Genomic DNA, 16797 nt, shown 5'->3' with positions numbered 1-16797 from the left:
AAGCCGTGTTCTTACCTATCACTCAATACACCTGTATTAGTTCTCGGGGAGTTTGACTTTAGCCCTGCCCTGCCTCTGAGCAAGGGCACTCCTAGCAGAGGGGGTGCTTGAGGGTCGTGCGCCATGACCCAGGGCCTGATGTGTGGGGTGTAAGTATAGCCTGCGGTGCTTGGCACTAATGATCTTGGCGAGGGGAGGAGGTGGTGGAAAGCAGCCCCATGTCAGCTTTTGCTCATTTCTGTTTTCTTCTCTCCATAGAGGGTATTGATTTACAAGGTCCTCCAGGCCCACCTGGACCACCTGGGCCACCAGGTGAGCATCTCAGGGATCTTTGGAAGGAGGGGAATTGTGGGGCACAGGAGACTCAAGGACTTAGTAAGGAAGCCAGGTCCTGCCCCTTCCTCATCCTCTCCTGCGGGCCCTTCCACTCCAGGCCCTCCATGACTCCGGGGCCCGGGGCGGGGGGGGTGGTGGACAAAACAATGGGGCCAGAGCTCAGGCTTCTTCTGGGCTGCCTCTTAGAAAAGGGCTTTCCTGCCACGTCTCCTGAGCAGAGGGCTCTTGGCCCAGCTCTTGGCATTAATTAATCCTGTGGGTTCTCTTCTCTAGGGAAAGGCTTGCCAGGTCCACCAGGCCCACCAGGATCTCTCCGGGCCGACTCAGGTAATGCTGTGGAGTCAAGTCACACCTGTTCTCCACCTCAGCCCTAGCCCCAGGACCTTCTCTGGTCACAGGCATTCGGTCTTCCCGACCTACTCCCTTGCTTCCTCCTGACTTTCCACCAGGGTGTGGGCACATACATTCCATGCCACCTGCTGCAGGTACAGAGGGTAAATGATGATAACCCAGCCACCTGTTATCCTAGCCTGAGGGAGGGAGCCAGTTCTGCCCTAGGGGAGATCTGGGCTGACTGGGAACACCTGGTTCCTGTCCTTGGGGAGCCCAGGTCTCGTGAAGTAGGCAGGACACATGTATATGAAATAAGTGCTGACAGTGCAACAAAAAAACATATGGCAATAGCTTTAGAGCAAATAGCCCAGAACTACTGCCTCATAGAAAATCCATCCATCCATCCATTCACCCAACCATTCATTCATCTAATCATCCATGTATCCACCCATCCATCCATCCATTTATCCATTCATCCCATCATTCATTCATCTATTTATCATCCATCCATCCATCCATCCATCCATCCATCCATCCAAGCATCCACCTACTTCTAGCTGTTCATCCATCCATATAACCAACCACTCGATAAATATTGATCGAGAATCTGCAGTGTGACGAATGCTGTGTTAGGTGCTGCTCCCTCACAGAATCATTGTGTCCACACTCAAAACTGTTTCTTTCCTCTGCAGAGAACTTCTTCCCCGGCCCTCCAGGCCCACCTGGTCCCCGAGGCCCTAAAGGTGACAGAGGTCAGTGAGCGAGCAGCCACGAAGGCAGCAAGAAGTAGGAGTAATGCTGGCTCCCGAAGCCTGGCTAAGAGCAGCCTGCACTTACTGGTGCTAAAGCCTGTGGAGAAGAGAAGGGGGAAGAAAGGAGAGGCTGCGGGGAGGAAGGGGTGGGGATGTGGGGACACACACAGGCTCTGCCCAAAGGGAGCTTGTGATGTAGCTGCCGAGACAGAGACATGAAACAATGGTTGAGCCACGTGCAGATAAGGGGAGGTGATGCGAACCGGGCTTCTCATTTCGGATTCCAGGTGATCCCGGATTCCCTGGCATTCCTGGTGGTTCCTCCCAAGGTAAGTACCATAGGTGACCAAAGTTCCTCTCCCCTTCTTCAAGCAAGGCTGCTTATGCTAATGAAACAAGGATTCATTCATTTATTCATTCATTCATCCATTTCTCCATGATTCAATGTTGATTAGGTACTTTCCACATGCTAGGATCTCTGAGGGGCCTTAAGGAGTTTACATGTTAGTGGGGGCAGGAGGGAAGAACCCCAGCATGTAAAGATGACTAAAAATGCCAGTGACGGAAGGTGGGAGCTGGGGGGTGCGGGGGTGCAGAGACGAGGGAGACCCAGGCGGTGAGCCAGCTGCCGAAGGAGAGGAGGAGGGTCTGGCCTGGAGAGCTCCCACGGCTGTGCCCCTCGCAGACAGCGGCTGCTGCAGGCCCTCCTTTCCTCTTTTGCGGGGCCCCTTCTCTTTGCCACTGTCCTCTTTCTTCCACTGAGGAAGACCCCCTCCCCAGACTGTGGGAGCAGTGCCTGGGCCCCTCTGCGGGACTCTAGGGTAGAGAAACCCGCTCAGAGGGCTTCCTTTCTTCCAGGGGGATCATCATCCAGCACCACGTTCATGCCGGGCCCGCCGGGCCCACCGGGGCCCCCTGGGCCTCCGGGCTCCATCAGCAGCTCGGGCCTGGAGATTCAGCAGTACATCTCCGAGTACATGCAGAGTGAGTGTGGGGTTCGGTGGGCTGTGTGTGCGCATGTCTGTCCTGGGGGGTCGGTGTCTGTACAGCCAGGCCCAGGTCTTCCTCCCCTGGAGCTGAGACAGCAGGTCCGTGAGCTCCTGCCTTCCAGCTGCCCACACAGATGACCCCAGCCTCACCCAGTGGAGACTCGCACACCCACACGCTTGTCCACATGCATATGCAGCTACACACGCTCTCACGTGTGCACTCCCCTGCCCCCATCCCTGTGCTCTTCATGAACATGTGTGATTCCCACAAGTGTGGGCAGCAGAGCTTTGTCAAATGGGTGGCTGACTAGAGTCTTCTTGTTGGTCCACAGCCCTCGAGTACTTCCTGACCCAACGTACGCCTCGGTTTCTCCATCCGTAACAAGACATCTAGGCTCCCTGCTGGCCCTGCCTTGGGCCCGCGTGGGGCTGGGGCAGGCGCTTCATCAAGTGCTTCAGGTCCCCTCCATGAGGAGGACGTGCCCACTTGGGGACAGGCTTGACCTTGCTTTATTTCTTTGTTGGCAGGTGACAGTGTTAGGTCTTATCTCTCTGGAGTTCAGGGTCCCCCAGGCCCTCCTGGTCCTCCCGGGCCTGTCACCACCATCGGGGGTGAGACTTTCAACTACGCAGAGCTGGCAAGCCTCGTCGTGAGCTACTTACAGGGTAAGCCTCTCCCGCGCGGCTGAAAGCTGTTGGCTTCTCCTGTCTTCTCGGTGTGATGTTCAAGTCCGAACCCCTGGTGATTGATCGGGCCTCAAAAGGGGCTTGCTCAGATGAAGGGACACTGCAGAGCCACGTTTAGTGAGCCCTCTGGCTGTGTGTGACAAATGCGTCCCAGATGTGGGAAGTGGGGTCCTTCGGGCCAACAGGGTCTCTGAGGACTTAAAGCATGCTCCCCAAAACACTCCCATTTCTTATCAAACAAAAACAAAAATAACGCTTGACATTTTCATGCTTTAAAAATGGCCTCCTACTGCTCCTTCCATTCATCTCCCCTGAATGGAAGCAGCCAGTTGCCCAGGTCTTTGTGATTCTGGAGCAATGGGGCGTTGCTTCAGTGCAACTGGCAGGTAACCCTGGGTTTCCCCCCTGACAGCTTCGGGGCACAGCATCAGCTCGTCCGTCACGTCTGAAGACATCTTGGCTGCGCTACAGCGTGAGTCTCCTGCAGTGGGCTGGCGGCGGCCCGTTTGCCTTCTCCCGACTGCCCTGGTCAGGCTCATCCTGTCCCTCGGACAAGCTTCGTGAGGGCTGCAAAGGGGAGGGGGTCCTTCAGGACAAGGAGCCACTCCCTCGCGGCTCCCAGCCACGGACTGGAAAGGGGGCAGCAGTCCCCCTGCCCAGTGCCAGCCAAGCAGGCAGGCGCCCCCCAGGTACCGATGAGCTCGCTGGAACCCCCATGGGCCTGAGAACTACAGCCACACATGCCGCTTGTCAGTCAGTGTGGGGAGAGCAGGCTGTGGCTGTCCCGGAGCCTGGGCGGTCCATACTAACACACCCTTTCCTTTCAGGGGATGACGTGCGTCAGTATCTACGCCAGCATCTCATGGGCCCTCGAGGTCCCCCGGGGCCACCAGGAGCCGGGGGAGATTGGTCCCTCCAGTCTTTGGACTACTCGGAGCTGAGCAATCGCATCCTCAGCTACATGTCGAGTGAGTGTCTGTCCCTTGCAGGCTAGGGTGGCCCGGAGGGCCCAGGATGAGGACAAGGGGGCTGAACCTCCCCAAAACGGCCCACAGACCCCCTCCTGCCGGGCTCCGCCAAACCCGGAGGGAGCGAGCTGTCTGCAGAGCTATTCAAACCCGTGGCCCCAGAGCAGGGCAAGGAGCCCGACCAGGGAAGCCAGGATGAGTGTCTTACACACTGTCCTGCACAGAACTTGCACGCACCTCACAAACACTTTCCTATACACACACTCACACATACACACTTCTTTACACACACATTTTTCTATACAGACAAAACACACATGCACTTCTCTATACACACACCTCTATACACACATGCACACCTCTATACAGACACGTGTCTCTTACATACAACTCACACACACACTTCTTTATACACACATGCACTTCTCTACACACATCTCTATACATAACACACAAACTGCTCTGTACACACACTTCACACATACACACAATACACACGTGCACATACTCGACATACACAAGCACACCCAGCAGGATGAAGGGTGTGGGCCCTTCTTTGACCTCCTCCTTGGCGTCAGGACCCAGGATGGCATCTCTGCGTTCTTCTTCCTGCCGGTCCTTCCCGCTGCCTCTCTTCTCCCCTTCTTGCCTCCACTTCCGTTTACACCGCTTCCGTCTGGCTTCCTCTCACAGGGGGCTTCCCGCTGCCTTTCCCTATCTGGTCTGAATCTATCACAACCTGGGATTTTGTTCCCCAGGTTCTGGAATCAGCATTGGTCTTCCTGGCCCCCCGGGGCCCCCTGGCTTGCCGGGAACATCCTATGAGGAGCTCCTCTCCTTGCTCCAAGGTAAGGCTAAGCAGGGAACACCTATCCAAGCAATTTGAGATGGAAGGTAGAGCCCCTCAGTCCTGGCCATGACCAACTCCCCCCACTTTTCCTTGGTATCTCAGGATCTGAATTCAGAGGCATCGTTGGGCCCCCAGGCCCCCCTGGGCCACCAGGGGTCCCAGGCAACGCGTGGTCCAGCATCAGCATGGAGGATCTCTCCTCTTACTTGCATAGTAAGGCATGGGGAGCAGGGCCGAGGGCAGAGGCCTACAGCCTGGGTTTTAGTAAGGGTGGCTGTGGCGTTGAATCCATTTACCTGTTACCCAGCCCTCCTGCAGCACGTGCAGGGCTGGGCACTGGGGCCCTGGGGCCCTGGGGAGGGACATACAAGCTTTGAGGTGCTTGCAGCCCAGCAGCAGGCTAAGTGGGGAGAGACAGTGCACCCAGGGGCAGCCCTCAGAGAACTCACGAGCCAGTGAGCGTGGTGGTACCAGTGTGATCGGGAGCCAAGGCGGGGTTCCCACTCTCAGAGGCAGAGGGCTGAGGGGGAGGGACATGATCTGGGTTGAACATGGCTCTGAGTCGGGAGTGGGAGGGCCACCATTCCCTGGCGGTGCTCTGGGTGTCAGCTGCTCCCTCCTCGCCCCCGCCTCTGCAAGAAGGGACCACACAGGGCCCTGGGTGGGAAACTCAGTGTTCTCAGCGGGGCGATCTCTGATCTTTCTCTCTCTTGCCTCCCGCTCAGCTGCTGGCTTGTCCTCCATCCCAGGCCCCCCAGGCCCTCCGGGTCCCCCAGGCCCTCGAGGGCCTCCGGGTGTCTCAGGAGCACTGGCAACCCACGCAGCTGAAAACACCGACAGCTTCCGAAGTGAACTGATTAGCTACCTGACAAGTAGGTGCCCCTGACATGGCTGCTGCTCAGAGGCCCTTTTCACCCGCCTTGCTTCTCTCTGGGAGGGGAGCAGAAGGCAAAGGACCCTGGGAGACCAGCATGTGAGAGCCACCAGCCCGGGAAAGCCCAGGGTCTTCCCGGCCAGTACAATCCTGCTGATGGGCAAGTGCCTTGAAGTTCCTTACACATCCGGCTTAGGAGTGTTGACCCTGAGAGAGACCCCTTAACTCCCACTGCTTCCTCTCCACCCAGACCTGAGCTCCCACTCACGCAGCTTCCCCTCCACAGGTCCTGATGTGCGCGGCTTCATCATGGGTCCCCCAGGCCCTCCTGGGCCCCAGGGACCTCCCGGAGACAGCCGCCTGGGGTCCATGGATGGCTCCTACAGCCGGAGCAGCAGCTCCTCGCAGAGCTCGTCGGTCAGCCGGGACACGTCCTACAGCTCTTCCATGGGCTTAGGAGGGTCCAGCGGAGGCTCCCTGGGTGAAGGGGGAGGCTTTGGCTCAGACCTCGGCCTGGGCCAAGGCTACGGGACAGCAGGAGGTGGCATGTATGGCGGTGACGGCAGACTGTTCGGGAATGGCCTTGCTGGAGGTCTGGATTACAACGAGCTGGCTGTCCGGGTGTCGGAGAGCTTGCAGCGTGAGTCGGGAGACGTGGGCCCAGTGCTGTGGGGGGAGTGGAAGCATGTGAGCATCTCCACATCTGGGCCCAGGAAACCCCCACTCCCATTTTCGGGGTGCCCAGGCTGTGAGCCCCGCAGCACTGCAATCAGGACCAGGGACTGAAGACAGGAGGCCCCAACCTAATTTCCTCCCTGCTTGGTTCAAGGGCCCCCAGTCTGGGCTGGACCCTCTGCTGCAGGGGACAGAGAATGCTGGGGTCTCTGCACTTTGCACTAACTGGTGTGGGTCTCAGAAGTCTTTGTGACAGTTTCTGCTGGGGCTGAGGGGAGGTGCTGGGTAAGAAACCCTCCCTCCCTGCAGCTTGTCAGCGTGACTATGCAGGCAAGCAAGCGCCCCTGATGAAAGCCTGCTGCGCCCGAGACTGGCGCCCCTCCCCAAGGCATGACAAGGACGCTGCAGGGCTTCCCTGTCACCCGACCTAGTCTCCGTGCACTGGGACCTGGCTCCCCACGGTGAAGAGTGTGCCCCCACTTCTGTGTTTCACAGGTCAGGGCCTGCTGCAGGGCATGGCCTACACCGTCCAGGGCCCACCGGGCCAGCCTGGGCCCCAGGGGCCGCCCGGCATCAGCAAGGTCTTCTCTGCCTACAGCAACGTGACCGAGGACCTCGTGGACTTCTTCCGAAGTAAGGGCCTCCCCAGATCGCTTTCCCACACGGAACTGGCCACACAGTCTCCCTCGGAGCCTGCCCCACAGAGACCTGTCTCCCAGAAAACCTCATTGTTAACACTCGAGATGCTTACAATCTGACAGATTCTGAACTTCGTTTTCCTCTTCCAAGCCCAAACTCTACCACTACCTACCTGTGTTACTTTGAACTATCCTGTATCTCCCAGCTTCAGAAGCACTGCTAGTCTAAGGACAGTTTTTCCCCTTGCAGCTTATGGAGCCATTCCAGGACCCCCCGGGCAGAAGGGAGACATGGGCTTCCCGGGACTCAAAGGTAAGTGGTGGCAGGCAACAGCCACCAGGATCCTGCATAACAAGTTCGTGTGGAAAAGCAGCCCCATGCCGGTGCTGTGGTGGGCTCTGTGCCACTCCTCCAGGCCCCACGCTCCTGGCATATGCTGCATCTCTCTCTCCTCCTAGGTCAGAGGGGCCCCGCTGGGCCACCTGGCCAGCCTGGGCCACCAGGCCCTCGAGGGCACAAGGGAGAAAAAGGAGACAAAGGTAAGCCTCCGCTGCCACAGCTTCTGGAGTACTGGGAGGCAGGGGATTCGTTCCATAGCAAGCCTGAAAAATCAAGGCAAATGCCCATTACTAAAGGCAGAGCCTGCCAACAGTGCAATTCGCATAACAATCAGACAGCTGGGGAGAGAGAAGGAGGGTGCCAGTGCAGGGAGGAACAGGAGGACCCGTCTGGTAATCAAATGGGGTAAACCATTTAAATAAACTGACAGTCTTACAAGAGTTTATCTTGACTTCCTAACTTTCATTCTCTAACTTTCAGGGGACCAAGTCTACGTCGGGCGGAGAAAGAGAAGTATCGCCACCAAACCATGAGCCGCCCTTGGCAGACCAGCCCACAGACCAGTTCTCCCAACGGCTCCTGGTGCTCTTCAGTCACAATCTCTCTGAGGGGTGAAAGCTGGAGTCCCAATATCCTACTGACAACAGCAGAGCCAAATAGTCAGCTAGAACACTTACTGTAGTCTGAAACAATATATACACACATAAATAATTCAAAGACACACGATCGAACAGCATCGTTGGGCAGACCTGAGTAGTTGCAGTGCTGTGGTGGGAGACTGACTCCTTGGCTTTCTAGCCCAGAGCCCTGGGCTGCTTCACCACTTAGTTCAGACTCTAACCTAGCGAAGCCAGGTACATAGAAGTTGGCTCGGGAGTCCTTGAGCTTTGCCTAAAAATGAGCTCAGAAAAATGGCAGATGGGGTGGGGGATGGGAGGGGGGCACCTTCCTGGGGTAACACTTGGTGGGGGTATGTTCCAGCTAATGCTTTAAAGCTGTGCTATCAGCTCCTTCCTCCCCTGATCACTCCGCATTCTCTAGTCACAGAAGAGTTGGCTAACAAGCAACTCTTGCAACTGAAAAGTTAGGAAATTCACTTCCTCTGAAGGTGGCGACAGGGTTTCTTTCTAATAGTTTTTTTCTCTCTACATATCATGTTCCCACTTGCTTAGAAAGTCTGTTGGACTGTGGCTATGACCTGTATCCACGGGACTGCAGCAAACAGAAAAAGGAGGGCAAGGGGCAAGGGAGAGCAGGAGAGGGAAATAGCAATCCTGCTGCTGGGAAAGACGTCACCTCTGTTCTGCACTTAGGGAACGGCACTGGGTACTGGGCGCAGTTTTTAAAGCACTTTTCAATGTCTAAAAACATTAATGTGGTCTATTTGATAAAGTCATTTCAAATGTAAAATTTCCAATTAAAGGATTTTTCCCCTTTTTTAATATCATGTGTAATCTGATTCATCTGACCAAAGTTAAGAAAAAAGAAAGAAAATACTTTAGGTTTGACTCTGACACTACTACAAACACAATATCCTGGGACACAGTTTCCGGCATTTTGTTAAATCACTGAGATTGTTAAAGGCAGACCTTTATCTGTAACTAATAATTCAATATAGGCAATCACAATCCATACACATAAGTCGCTTGAAATAAGCATATACACAACAGATGAGCAACAGAATTGTCCTCAATTCATGTAGTGATTTACCCTGGGGCAAAGTAATTATAATTACAGAGCAAGTAATATGGAATACCAAAGTGCCTATGAAGAAAAACGCACAAACATCAAATGCCCCACAGAAATGCAGAGTAAAATCAGACGTGCAAATTCAAAAGAGGCTAACTTTTGAATTTGTTACAAACTGTGACGCTCAATTGCTGGACAATTTGAAGTGGAGTTAAATGAAATCTTCTGTACCTCTGTTCTTCTAAAAGACTGGATTGCTTATTTCTCAGGTGGCCTCTCCCAGCCATCTCACAAACTACCCTGGGAAAAACACAACGCCTAACTCCGCACCACCAAACAGCTGGCCACAACCACCAGCCATGCACCACGCACTCCCCACGGTCTGTTTGCCTCTTCTGTCGTATCCCATCAGTACCTGCTCTGAATCAATGTAGGAGTTCTGAAAAATGAGTCCAAAAGGCTTCCAGAATTTCAAATAACTTACTTCCTAATGAAAACTCACTGCATATAATAAATGACTACACTGTGCCTTTTTAATGTTTCAGTTTTACCTAAAGTCTGAGTCTCTTTAGTGTGGTAATAGTTTCTAGGGCTCAAGTATTCTATCCCCTTTGATGATACTCATTTGATTAATCAGACGTGAGTTTTCCCCCACTTACCTTTCTAAGCTATCCGAAAGTCTCCAGAGTTCTAAGGCCACGTGAAATGGGTGAAAGGACAGAACCCAGGAAAAAAGTGGGCAGATATGTCCTCAACTGGATGGCAATGACTCAGAGCCTCTTATATTTCTATTTAAAAAAAAAAAAAAGAGGATTGGGGTTAAGAATGAGCTCGACAATGTACAATGGTCCTGGATTAGAAGTGACATGCTTTGCCTCTCTCCAGCCAAGAACACTTGCAAACGATCTGCCTAGTGTCTACTAAAACATGTATGGACATTATGAATCAGGCTACTTTTAGCAAAAGTGAGGTCACATGGCTTGTGAAATGTTTGGTGAGAAGAATATATAACAAGGGAAAAAAAGAAATAAAAAAATATATACATACATATGTTGGTGGAAATATGTAAAGCCCCGCTACTTAAGTCTGAAAGGGTCAGCAGGCCTGGAAGACTGCAATTGTCAAAATAGAACCAGGACCCAAAAAGCTGCAAGATATTCTCATGCATGACAATTCAGTTCCAATGGTTCTCAATGAAAGACTGCTTCTCAACACAGATTAAGAAATAACTTTATTGTTCATTTGTCAATCCCATGATTGAAAAGACACATTGCTCCCAAATAGACAAGAGGCATGATCTGAAACAAAGTTCTTTCTGAAAATTCGGCTTGTGAAGTTATTACACTGCAAATCAGAGGATCACAGAAAGCTGCAGCCAACATTTAAAACTGGTGTAACATTCTACCCAAAGCCTAGAAGCAGAAATTTTAAAGCTGTATCAAAACCATGTCAGCCACAGAAAAGCGACAATAGAGGCATTAACTGTTGTGCCCTCAACTTAAGAAAAGCATTTAAAATATCCCGTTTCCTATAAAAGATCATTTCCCAGAAAAGAATTGATTTATTTAATCAGAAGACTATTAGAACTAGAACTAACTCTCCTCTTTCATCTCAGTTCTAGGTTTTCCTTTAATCAACACTATCTCTAGCTAATCATTTGACAGAATTTGGCTTCTCAGAAGAGACTTTGTCATTTAAGCACAGTGTGGAATGGGAAAGAGTGTGTAGTTACAAAGGAACTGAAAAGAGTACAAAAGACAGTCACTTCTGAAACTCGCTGATGCTCAAGAAATCAGAGACCCTCCATTAGAGTGGATCTCGTATGCCTGAGAGCTTTGTGCTTGAGGAAACACTACTTAGAGGTAGCTCTGGTTCTGGTTTATATTTAATTACAATTTGCTGTAACCTGTCAGAGGAAAGTTCTAATATTTTCAGCCAAGTATAAGCACTCAATTTCTTCCTTACCCACCCTATAGCTTCCCCACAGAAAAGGGTAAGAAAAAGCTTAATTGTGACTCTATACAGAATAGCAGCTAATTCAGCAATTCGCTCCCAACTACGGATTGACAGGACGAGGAAAGGCAACCTGGTGCGACGAGCTCTGAGAGCTGGACCTGCGGAAGCGTGGCGGTCTGGTGTATTCACAGCACGCAGGGAGAAGGGGGTGAGTCACCAGGGTACACACGTGAAGGGTTTCTTTTACGCATTTCATAGCACATTCTGCCACAGCAACAAGGTCCAAATCAGGAATAGATCTGACTGTACTCTTGGATTTCAAAGAAGGCTGCGCCCCTCCCCCACTCCCCACCTATACTTCATGCAAGCAAGACCACTATCATCTACTGGAACAGAGGGCCTAAGAAGTCTGCAGGGACGGTCTGTAACAAAACACTTTTTCAAAGTATTTATGTAACTTTAAGTATTAAAATGAATGTTTCGCCTCTGCATATTCTCATTTTGTAGTCCTGTGGCCGCAAGAACACGGTCACGTTTGAAAGAGGACTCGAGCAGAAACACTGGATCCAAGGGCGGTGTTGAGGGAGATGCGGCAGTGGGCGAGGGACTACTCCGAGCCTCTTTCCTCCACTCAACACTCCGAATGTCAAGTTGAAATAAAAAGACTTGAATATTCAGATCAAATAAGATTATGTGCCACAAACTAGCACTCAAAATATCATTAAAATGGTTCTGAAAAAAGTCACTGCCTAAAGTGTTAAGTTTTTAAAAGCCAATAACCTGAAAATTTCAAAGAAAGTGGTTTGAGAACCTTCTTCTCCTCTCCCTCTTAAAATAAATCATTAAATACACTAAGTAACTTTATACTGCCATTTTTATCATAATATAAACAATGTCCATCATCATCCTGAATATTACTTTATAAAGATATATTTTTTAAAAGGCTTTCAAAACATTTTTCAACCCAGCATTTGAGAATAAAGCATTAAAGGAGTTTTGTATACAGTAACACATTCATGTGGTAAGTGTATGAATTTACAACCATACATAATATATGTATATATCTATTTATATAAAAAACAAACTTGGCCAGAAGTTAAGGCTACCTACAAAGTTGTCCAAGTAAATTATGCTTGTCAAAACAATTACAAAATGAAAATCACACATGCATTTAAATCATCTAAACCATTGACGAAATAAGGTTCAGTATTCAAAGTTTTCAAATTAACTGCAAGAAAGTGCTACAGATATTTACATTTTCTCAATATGACAAGTGTTCCCACAGTTACATTTAAAATTTTCACCAGCATCAAATGTAATATAACAAAAACTGAAGCTTGTACGAGTTGGTACCTAGTACTCTTGAGAGAGAATAGGCTGATGGCAGGCAGCAAGCGTCACTGACAGACGTGCCGTCTCACGTGTCACAGTGCAGTTCGTGTGTGACACTGTCCGACCCGACACGTGCTTGAAACTCGAAGCCTCAAGAGGGACTAAGAGTGAGCATTTCATTAATAATTACACATATCAGCAACCACATGATAAAGGATTCTGGCTTTTCCCACTCAAATCAAAGTAAATAATTTAAACATAGAACAAAATAAAACCAAAATATAAATGACTTTATTTCAAAACAACTAAGTCATTTCCAACATTTGCCTATTTTAATTTAAAAAAAAAAAAGTATTCTGAACAAAAGCCTCTTTTAAGATCTATTTCAGAAAATACATTTATAAATATAACTCAGAGCCAGCAGGCCTCTGACAGAGTTTTCGATGAACAGAATTTGCTAAGATGGGAGAAGTCATCTAACCAGCTCATGTATTATTTTAGGTGGGATAGCTAACTCTCTATTTCTTTTAATTTGTTAGGTTTTACATTTCCAATTAGAACATCTAAAAGCTACTTTTTTCCCATTGTTCCCAATTTTGTACAACACATGTTTTAGAATGAAAATTTCTATCAAATGGTAACAGAAGCAAGATTTAAAAAACAATAATACTTAATGCTAAGGATGTTTTGCTGAGTCAAACAAGGAAACCCTTTTTTAGACTCAATTAAAGTTTAGTGTTTTAGGCACTGTCTTAATAAAACTAGCACCCCTGAATATTAGCCACGCCTAAACAGGTAATTATTTAGACAGATTACTGAAATAATTTTTCTCTTTTAAAAGACTTTGTTGCTATTTAAAGATAAAATAGATGTATTTAATAAATCAGTATCATATTTTGAGCAACTCCTAGCATTTTCATGAGAGCTGATTTACCAAAAGAAAGTTACTCCAACTCTCCACAGCAGAGTTTCAACTACAGAATTCAGGCATCATTGAGAAAAACCAATATTTACTAATATTCAGTGACATAACAGGTTTTTTAAAAAATAACTTTAATCATTATATCTCTTAAGATTTTTTTAGGTAACAGTGTCTAAAGAACACAATTTTTAAGATTAATATACAAAATCACCTTAGGGAATTACTGCAAGATGCTATACGCCAACGCGGCCTGGCATCTGTCTTAGCTCCTTGCCCTCCATCTTTGCTAAACAAACACGACAAACACACAAAAACCACCCAGAAGGTGAGGCAGATGATTGTCTTCGTGCACCCTCTAATGCGGACTGTGGCAGAAGATGAAGAGAACAAAATGACATATTCTAAAAGCCAAACCAGACCACAGGATGCTTCCCACTGTTACGATCCAGTGGAATGCAGGCTAGGAATAGGATAGAATTTGGAAATCCGACTCTGTGTTGATGGGTTAAGGCATTCAGACTCCCCAGTCATTTTAAAGAACACTTCCTGCTCCTGCAGCTTCCTGGCAAATTCTTCCTCCAGTGTCTTAAAATAAAAGAAGAAAAAAGAAAATCACGTACTGGTGTTACAAACAGAATTTATTCTGACAGCAAGATAAAGCTCCTTTCCCCCAACACTTTCCCTGTGTATTATCCTGCGGGAGGCCAGACTGCTCAATAGCTAGGGTCAAAGGCTGCGCACAGCCCTGGGATCAAGTCCTGGTTCAGCCACAATAATGTCTAACTTGGGTCAACCACTTACTTGTCCTGTATTACAGAAGTCATTTCACTCTGCTGCTATAAATAGGGGTGACGCCACCTACCGCACTGGCTTCCATGTGAGGGTTAAATGTGACAAGGACGTACTTAACACATACTAAGTACTCAACAGACTGCACCTACTATTAACTATTATCTGTCACTCCCACTGGAACTTACCATTTTCTATATTTTATTTTGACTATTGATGTGCCTGTCTTTTCTCCTGCACTGGACTATATGACGTTTGAAGGTAAACCCTAAACCAGATTCACCTTTACATCCCCACAACACGGAGCAAATGTAAGTGCTGGATAAACAGGTGAAGTACCAATGGCTCTGGGGACGAGTGGTTCAGGGATGAGTGTGGCTGGAGAAGTGCAAGCAAAGTCTAGAAGAAGGCGGAAGGATACAAGAAGGTTTCTCAGAAGAAATGAAGCCTGGCTCAGTCTTGAAGGAAAGCTAAAAAGATGAGACAGGACAGGGAGGCACGCGCACGAAGGGAGCAGAGAGCGCGGAGGCGGAACCTGCAGCAAAGCCGGCGCGAGGGACGGCGATCAGACCCGACACCGGAACACGCCCTGGGGTACGGCGGTCAGTGGGGGCTGAACTGGAGAGGTGGGCTGTGGCCGATGTGTGGCACCGTGAAGGTGTAAAAGTCAGACAGAGGCACTCAGACTTTTTTCTGATAAAACTAACGATTTATTTATGAGGGGATTCCCCCCAAAATAGAAAACTTTTATGAAAAACTGTACTCTTACATATTTAAACATCAGTCACCTTTACTCTCCATCTGATGCAATACACCTGTTGAGATATTTTTTTCCACTGCTCAAAAGTTTTTTAAGTCATCAATTTTGATGCCTTTTAGTGCTTCTGCCATTTTTTGCTTCACCTCTCCCACATCAGCAAAACGCTTTCCTCTTAGGACTTTTCTCATCCAAGGAAACAAAAAAAAGTTACTCGGAGTGAGATCAGGTGAATAGGGAGGATGGGGCCCAGGGGTCATGCCATTTTGGATCAAAAACTGGCGAACACCCAGCACTGCGTGGGCAGATGCGCTCATAAATCACCCGTCAGGAAACGGGCAAACGCGCTGAGAGTTGTCCAAAACAATCCTACCTTTTGTGACAGCACAGATGGAACTGGAGACTATAATGCTAAGTGAAATAAGCCAGTGAAAGACAACTTCCCTATGATCTCACTTATAGGAGGACTCTCATGAATGAAATAAACTAGTGATTAAAAGAGACCTAGAGGCCTAGAATCATGGAACAGACTGACAGCTGTAACAGGGGAGGAGGGAGGTGGGGACTGACTGAAGGAAGCTGAAGGGACTGAAGAACATGGATGAAGGAGCCATGAGCATGGACAACGGTGTGGGGACTGACTGTGGAAGTGGGGGGCAGGCTGGGTGGAGGGGGGCACAAGGGGAGAAAGTGGGACAAGTGTATTATCATAAACAATAAAATTTTTTTTTACAAAAAATTTCACTGAAGCCAAATGCAGCCTCTCACAACAATGCCAGCGGGTACACTGATACAGATGGGTTCCTAGAACGCTCACTTAGTGAGGGAAGCCTGTACTACAAGGGGCCCATCCCCCAGAAGACAATTCCGGTGTTTTTCTGAGGGATCCCCCTGCCCCATGTACCACTATGACCAAACCAGAGATGTTCTTGAGGATAAATGATCTGGTGGTGGCAGGCAAGTGGGGAAAAAGGAGAGGGAACTAAAGACCAGAAGGCCCATTAGGACATTACTGAACAGTTTTAAGCAAGTAGTAGGATGACAATATGGACAAGAGAAATACTATGACTGAATGTAGGTTATCATAGAAACGGAAAACAATTCAGGTTTCTAGCCTAGATGTCAAGAGAACAGCAATGTGAGAACATTGGTCGATGGAGGGAACTGGAGAGGGAAAAGGTGAGATGGAGTAAGAAGAAGGACTTTCACACTCCTCCTCCTCTGCTTGAGCACTGTGCTCTGCTCCTCTGCATCTTACTTTTTAGAATTTTTACTTTACTTTTTTCCATTACCATTGAACCCCCTTATCCCCAGTATCTTGAACTTAACTCCTTCAGAGCAATCATCCTACTGATCTATAATTACTTACCGCTAAATTCTGAACCTTTAGGGCACAGGGACTTTGTCTCCTCACCTGTGAGTTTCCTGTACCTGACACATAGTAGGTAAAGAGCCAACGGCTGGGAGGCTGGGTGGGTGGGTGGGTGGATGGATGGACGGATGGATGGATGGATGGGCAGGCAGACACAAACATCTGAATTAAAGTTTTTAAAATTACCTTTTTCCTAGGTCTCAATTTCTCTCTCCATTCCTTTAATTCCTGGCTGTGTTCTTCATCTAATTCCTTTAGTTTCTGAGTCTCATGTTCAACCAATAGGTGACATTTTTCATTCTGAAAATCAAGTTTGGGTTAAAAAACTTCAGATCAACAAAGCAATTTTTCACAAATATAATTAATTATCTTCCAAAATAATAAATTACTCATCAAACACTAGGCTATTACTGAGGTTCAAATTCTCTAAAAATCAAGGGCCGGGTATTATGAAATGGGTCATAGGTTCAATTTTTTAAAATTGATTGAGAGAGACAGGAAGGGAGAGGGGCAGGGAGAGAGAAACATCAATGGGACA

The 16797-nt window shown here is 48.8% G+C and overlaps 2 protein-coding genes across 3 annotated transcripts in view; one reads left to right on the top strand and one right to left on the bottom strand.

Moving 5' to 3' along the window:
* The window catches only part of COL17A1 (collagen type XVII alpha 1 chain), a 49092-nt gene extending 40208 nt beyond the window's left edge, over positions 1–8884 (top strand). The window contains exons 38-53 of the mRNA XM_045854201.1: positions 259–312; positions 610–663; positions 1362–1421; positions 1709–1750; positions 2280–2405; positions 2939–3076; positions 3510–3569; positions 3925–4065; positions 4824–4913; positions 5018–5128; positions 5641–5787; positions 6076–6429; positions 6960–7097; positions 7353–7415; positions 7562–7642; positions 7923–8884. Of these exons, the coding sequence (XP_045710157.1) occupies positions 259–312; positions 610–663; positions 1362–1421; positions 1709–1750; positions 2280–2405; positions 2939–3076; positions 3510–3569; positions 3925–4065; positions 4824–4913; positions 5018–5128; positions 5641–5787; positions 6076–6429; positions 6960–7097; positions 7353–7415; positions 7562–7642; positions 7923–7975 (1712 nt within the window). The 3' untranslated portion in view covers positions 7976–8884. The remainder of the gene's footprint in view (positions 1–258; positions 313–609; positions 664–1361; positions 1422–1708; positions 1751–2279; positions 2406–2938; positions 3077–3509; positions 3570–3924; positions 4066–4823; positions 4914–5017; positions 5129–5640; positions 5788–6075; positions 6430–6959; positions 7098–7352; positions 7416–7561; positions 7643–7922) is intronic.
* Positions 8885–10339: 1455 nt separating this feature from the next.
* The window catches only part of SLK (STE20 like kinase), a 49273-nt gene continuing 42815 nt past the window's right edge, over positions 10340–16797 (bottom strand). For both annotated transcript variants that reach the window (XM_045853877.1, XM_045853878.1), the window contains 2 exons: positions 16446–16559; positions 10340–13926 (listed from right to left, as the gene is read on the bottom strand). In XM_045853877.1, coding sequence (XP_045709833.1) covers positions 13780–13926; positions 16446–16559 — 261 coding nt within the window. In that variant the 3' untranslated portion in view covers positions 10340–13779. The remainder of the gene's footprint in view (positions 13927–16445; positions 16560–16797) is intronic.

This window comes from Phyllostomus hastatus, unplaced genomic scaffold (assembly GCF_019186645.2).
Source record: "Phyllostomus hastatus isolate PE091 unplaced genomic scaffold, TTU_PhHast_1.1 phas_scaffold_1066, whole genome shotgun sequence".
Taxonomy (NCBI): domain Eukaryota; kingdom Metazoa; phylum Chordata; class Mammalia; order Chiroptera; family Phyllostomidae; genus Phyllostomus; species Phyllostomus hastatus.
Note: the sequence above shows the minus strand (reverse complement) of the source record. Positions and strands in the feature narration are given on the sequence as shown.